The 6,045-nt window shown below is 34.8% G+C and overlaps 1 protein-coding gene across 1 annotated transcript; it reads right to left on the bottom strand.

Moving 5' to 3' along the window:
* Window positions 1-267: 267 nt before the first annotated feature.
* dnal4a (dynein, axonemal, light chain 4a) lies at window positions 268-5,529 on the bottom strand. Its single transcript, XM_043235619.1, has 4 exons — window positions 5,448-5,529; window positions 4,294-4,376; window positions 3,283-3,366; window positions 268-3,058 (listed from the first exon to the last, which is right to left on the bottom strand). The coding sequence occupies exons 2-4, from the start codon at window positions 4,363-4,365 to the stop codon at window positions 2,894-2,896; spliced, it is 321 nt and encodes a 106-aa protein (XP_043091554.1). The 5' UTR covers window positions 4,366-4,376; window positions 5,448-5,529; the 3' UTR covers window positions 268-2,893.
* Between the last annotated feature and the right edge of the window lie 516 nt (window positions 5,530-6,045).

Here is a 6,045-nt window from a genome sequence, read left to right as displayed (position 1 = left end):
CTAAGCATTTATTCACTGCAGTGAATGGGTGCCGTCAGAATGGGAGTTGGGAATGACAAACTACATTACTGCAATAATTAGCCAGGGAAAACATTTTATGGGACCCTGGAACAGTAGATGCAGCCAAACACATGAATATCTCTTGGTAATTAAAAAAAATATATATTTTGTATAACCAAATAGAAATTCTTCAGATTTCAAGAATCTGTTAATGGATATTCAAACTCAAATTTTGCATTTGCCGATACCACACAGTAGACTCAAATGTGTTTTTTTATAATTTTTTTATTTATCTAAACAGAGCAATTATTGCACAGAGTTGACAAAAATAATTGAAAATTGAATAAAATACCATAATAAAGTCATTAAAGGTTTTTACTGCATTTAAACATTGCAGGAAGAAAGATGGAACATTCTGATAAAATCTTGCAGCATTTAATCTCAGCTGAAATCAAAAGCACTGTTTGTACTCGTAACCGTTTCTCAGGATGACGACTGTAACATATTTGCATACATCCTTTGAAATCAAACTGATGAACTTGGCAGCAAGTTAGGTTTATATATCAAAAGTGTCAAAACAGCAATCTTTTAAATTAGCAGTGACCTCAAAAAAAAAAAAAAAAAAAAAAAAATTTAAATGACATTTGCATCTGTTTCATTCATGTGCACTTAAAGGTAAACTGTTCACTTTAGCACTTGGACCTTAGCTGCATTAAACAATTGCAATCAGTGGCATGACTGAGCTGGACAGAAACAATGGTTTGGAGGCGGAGCTACCAAGATGGGAAATTTAAGTTTTCCATCCTCCATTTATATGATTTCATTCAATAACACTCATGGCACAGAAATTCCTCCCATAATAAAAATACAAACATTTCCGTTACATAAGCATGTATAATGTACCATCCAAATAGAGCTAAAGACTGTTAGAACAGGTTTAAGGTTTTAAACAGTACCACATTTTGACAGTTAATGACATTTATGGAATTCAGGGCTGAGATGTCGTACCGAAAAAAATGAATAAAAAAGTAGTAGCTGTATTATTGCATGACTACAGAAACCTTCAGAAATCAAGTTCTGAAAATTTATATAACATTCAAGTAATCACACACTTCAAATGCTGGTTACGTAAAGAGGGGGAAGAGGACAGGGCGTAAGATTCTTGGGGTGACAGCGAAAGGATAGGGGGGAAAAAAAGAGAGCGAACGATAAAAGAGAAAGAGGAATCTGAAACAGGTGGTCGAGCAGCCCACTGAGAGAGACACTGCTGGACAGGAAACAGAATGAAGGAGACAGACAAAGACAAAAAGAGAGAGAGAGTGAATGCATTTTTTAAAATGACACATGAAATGGAGTGCAACGACACACATTCTGTCCTGATCAGCCTCACACAGCAAACACACTCCTACGACAACCTGCCAGACAAATACAACAGAATACTCAGAGCCTCAAAGAGAGCGAAAATCAGACTGACGCTTCAGTACATTACTGTACATTCACTCATAAATGCATTCAAACAGACACACAACTACATTTAACTGTAAAGGTCCTAAACTTTCTTTACATTTTTTATATTTGTCATTCTTTATCATTAAAATTGCTGCTTACAATGCATTTTACCTCAGAAATGTAAGACTACTGTTCAAAGGTTTGAGCTGTTGTTTTTTTTAAGAAATTCATATTTTCATTCTTCAAGGACACATTTAGACATTCATTAGATTGCACAAGATTTAAAATAAGCACTTCTTTTAGACTTTCTGTTCATCGAATAATCACGGACAATACATACTGCAGCTTCTCTGTTTTCAACATTGATTAAAAAACAAAAAAGGTTTTTAGAACGATTTGTTACTGAAGGATCATGAAGTCTGTTGTAACGACAGCTCAAACTTTAACTCTGACATCACAGCAAATTAGAAAACACTGGTTTTAAAATCGTAATATTTCCCAATATTAGTGTTTTTGACCGTTTTTTCTCAACCTTAGTGAACTTATGATATCCGCACTCAAACCTTTTAACAGTAGTCTATTCCCAAATGAAACGATATATTCATCATCAAGAGCAGGACTGTGTAAAGTGAGCATTACATACCTGAATGAATGAATAAATAGCTATTTGCTTATTAGTAAATGTTATTCAATAGCACACGTGAGGTCAGAAAAGGCTTTTTTGGATTAATGTACACAATGTACACTTTACAGTGAAAAAATAATGATTAATTTCTGAATGAAAAACAACATTTAGTTAAAAAAAGAGGGTGGGGCTGCACTTTTATCCAGTTTGAACTGACTGGCCATTAAAATGAGCTTAACAAACCAGAGTTCATTCATTCATTCAACAGTGATGAATGCTTAATAAGGAGAAACTTGAAAATAAGGGATTCAAAATCACATAAATTAGAGTACATTTTGATGAAAGATTACAAAGGCAAAAGTTTTCTTTGGAATAACGTGCTATAATGAATTGCACACATTAAAAGACAAACATTTTAAAAGAAAGTAAACAGCGCAGGAAGAGGAAAAAAAAAGAAACATTTTCTAAATGAGGTCCAGCAGTCGGTTGCAATCAACTCCATAGGTTCGATTAAAATGATTTTAAAAGTTAACAAAATTCCTTGAAATCTGTGTTTATGGCTAACAATTAAAGCCTTTAAAATGTAAGACAAAAAAAGAGTGATCTGAAGAAGTGCACAAGAATCTGAATCCCCCCCCCCGCCATACAATTTCACTCGCGCACACACACACACACACACACACACACACACACACACACACACACACACACACACACACGCATACAGTACGCATCTCAAGTCAAATAGGGCTGCATAGTTAGGACAGATCCGTGAGTATAAATATCTCACAGTGGCGATTATGTGGGCAGGAAGCAGCATCAGGAGCATTTCCAAACGCATACGGCCAGACTTCCCCCAAAGAACATGTAGAGCAGGTTCCTGACTTCATGGCTCACCTCGAACCCAAACCCCTCGCCGATCACCACATGCCACGAACTGCCAAACTTCTTATCCATGGACTCCTTGATCATCTTGGCAGCGCTCTGAAAATAGAGTGAACCAGCGAGAAAGAGAGCGAGATGAAAGCATGTAGGCTACTGGAACAGTCCAGATGGCCAGACTGTGAGCGTGTGAAACATCCTGACTCAGTACTAGACGGAAACACAGAGCCCAACCCCACCTGTGTGACCTGGGGAGCACATTTATTTGAAAGCCTGCGCTTCATAACACACACACACACACACACACACACTCAAACCTGACTGACCTCATTGTTGGAGGCAAATTTCTCGCAGGCTGTGACGCAAAGCTCCATCGTCTCCACACGCATCTCTTCAGGCATATCTGTGTGCTGAGGATCAAAACAACATATTCCATTCAGGCTCTTACAGCTGTGACACAAATTTTTATTTTAGTAAACAAATAAATTATAAAGAAGAGCCAAAAAACCAGGGGTCAGTAACTTTTTTATTTATGATAGATATGATAACTTGAACAAAAAAGACTTCAAGTATTTCTTGATCATGTGACACTGAAGTTATGATGCTCAAAATTCTGCTTTATTATCACAGGAATAAATTACATTTTAAAAGCATTCAAACAGAAAACTATTATTTTACTGTAAAAATCTTGAAAAATATTACAGTTTTACTGCATTTCCGATCAAACAAATGCAGCCTTGGTTAACACAGGAGACCTCAACTTTTGAACGGTTATGTTTATGTTCATTGCAATAATGTAGAGAAATATTAAACACAAAGAATGTTGCGTTAATCAAAATATTAAAGGTATAATTCACCCAAGAATGAAAATTTCCCCAGAATTTACTCACCTCCAAGCCATCCTAGGTGTATATAAATTTCATATAATAAATTTAACACATGTTTTCTAAAGCAGAGTTTTTTTATTTTTAATGAAAACATTTTTTTTTTTTTTTTTTTTTTTTTTTTTTACATTTTTTTAAAAACTGTTCATCTGAAAGAAGAAAGGTATATACACCTAGGATGGCTTGGAGGTGAGTAAATAATGGAGTAATTATCATTTTTGGTGAACTATTTTTTTTTAAAAAGTAAAAAAAGACGTCCATCCCAAATAAAGAAGCAGGGCAAATATTATGCTTGAGGGGAAAAAAAGAGGGTAAATAGATGTTTAAAATCCCATGTTTTGAAAAAGGATGGAAAAGGGAGCAGTTTGAGTGACCTAACACAGACAAAAACACAGACAAATCCATAACTGGTTATTTCTATCTAGGTCACAGCAGCAGTCGAGCTGCACCCACCCTGATGAGTGGAAAGCTTTGCAGTCTTTTGTAGTCGGCATCCTCTTTTTTACCATCACCAGTTTCTGCCATCCTTTTCTTTACTAAAGAGAGACAGAAGGATTAGTGCTGTGGGATGAAAGGAATAATCAGAACATTGGGTCAAAACTCTCACCCATTTTTAGTATTGGCAAGGAGAATGAAGAACACGTTTGTTTGTCCGTGAACAAAAGCAAATGTGGGTTACTGTCCACATCGAGTACGTAAAGGCACAAAAGGACTAGTCTTATCGTGAATTTACAGATTATACTTTGTGATCCTTGAAAATTGGGACCCCGGTTTGAGCAATTGGGACATTTTAAAGTTTTAAAGCTATAGTTATAACTATATAAAAAGATCACGTCACTGGAGTAATGACTGCTAAAAGTTCATTTTAGCCATAATAGGAATAAACTACGTTTTTAAATATACTGAAATACAAAAGAGTTATCACAATTGCAATAATATTTAACAATATCACTGCATTTTTATTAAATAAATGTAGACTCAGGAGAGAATAAGACACCTTTCAAATACATTTCATTTCTATCATTTTCATTCAACTTTTATTTAACTTAACTTGACCGAAACGAAAGTATTTTTTTTTTCTCTTTTCTAACTTCAAACATTTTACAATTGCATGCAATAAATGCATAAAATGTTTATTTGTGCAAATCTTGCTCTTAAAGTTCATGCCATGGAGGTTGTCAGTCACTTTAAAAGCATTTCACAACATTTATCTAACATCCGATTAAAAGCATTCGGATTCATACCAAATAAAATTGTTCAAATAAACTGTGCAAAGGGCAACAGAACCAGAACTGGACCAGAATTCTACACACTTCATAAGGTTTCATATAGATGCCAAAACAAACACTCGTTTCCCGTCTTTAGCGCGTCATTAACTAAAATAAACTGATAAATTAGTATGAAGATAAACAAATTATCGAGTAACTGTTAAGCGTTTGTTTTTAGCATCTCTGGGCTAGCGTTAGCTTGCTAGCTCGACTCCATTAACCTTCGACTTGAAACGTTACAACTGATAAACAGCTGAAGGAAAAGGAGAAATGTAAACATGTAAATCATTTAAAGCTCGGTAATAATAATTTTTTTAACAGCATAGCTCAATTACATACCGCTCTGTAGCGCTGTGCACAGACAAGTTCCTCTATTAGTGTTGTCATGGAGACACACCGGCCTCGGCAACCTCCGACCCACGTGACCTGTTTATTTCCGCCTCCGTCCACATCTTTTTTTTTTTTTTTTTTTTTTTTAATCTTTCTTTCTTTCGTATCCTTTGACACAATAGCGTGATATTAGTTTATTTTATTATATTATTAGTTTCTTTTATTTGTGTATATATATATATATATATATATATATATATATATATATATATATATATATATATATATATATATATATATATATATATATATATATATATATATATATATAATACATGTATTTTAGTAACAGTATTAAAAAAAAGACCTGAAAGTGTGTTTTGTGTTAAAATTAGGTCGGTGATTTGGGGCACCATACCAATCTGCCCGTAAACCTCTGGTTTAGATTATAATGGCATTAAAGCCTTTCGTTTCCCTCGTGAACGGTCGGAGAAAGAGGGCAGAAAGGTAATCCCGGTGGAAATTATTACATTTTGGAGATTAAGGAAACTACTAGGCAATGTGGGCCACCTACCTCAGTATGAGAGTGTGTGTCTCATTCTGGGAC

Source organism: Puntigrus tetrazona, chromosome 3 (assembly GCF_018831695.1).
Source record: "Puntigrus tetrazona isolate hp1 chromosome 3, ASM1883169v1, whole genome shotgun sequence".
Lineage (NCBI taxonomy): Eukaryota > Metazoa > Chordata > Actinopteri > Cypriniformes > Cyprinidae > Puntigrus > Puntigrus tetrazona.
This window is presented reverse-complemented; position numbering and strand designations above follow the sequence as displayed.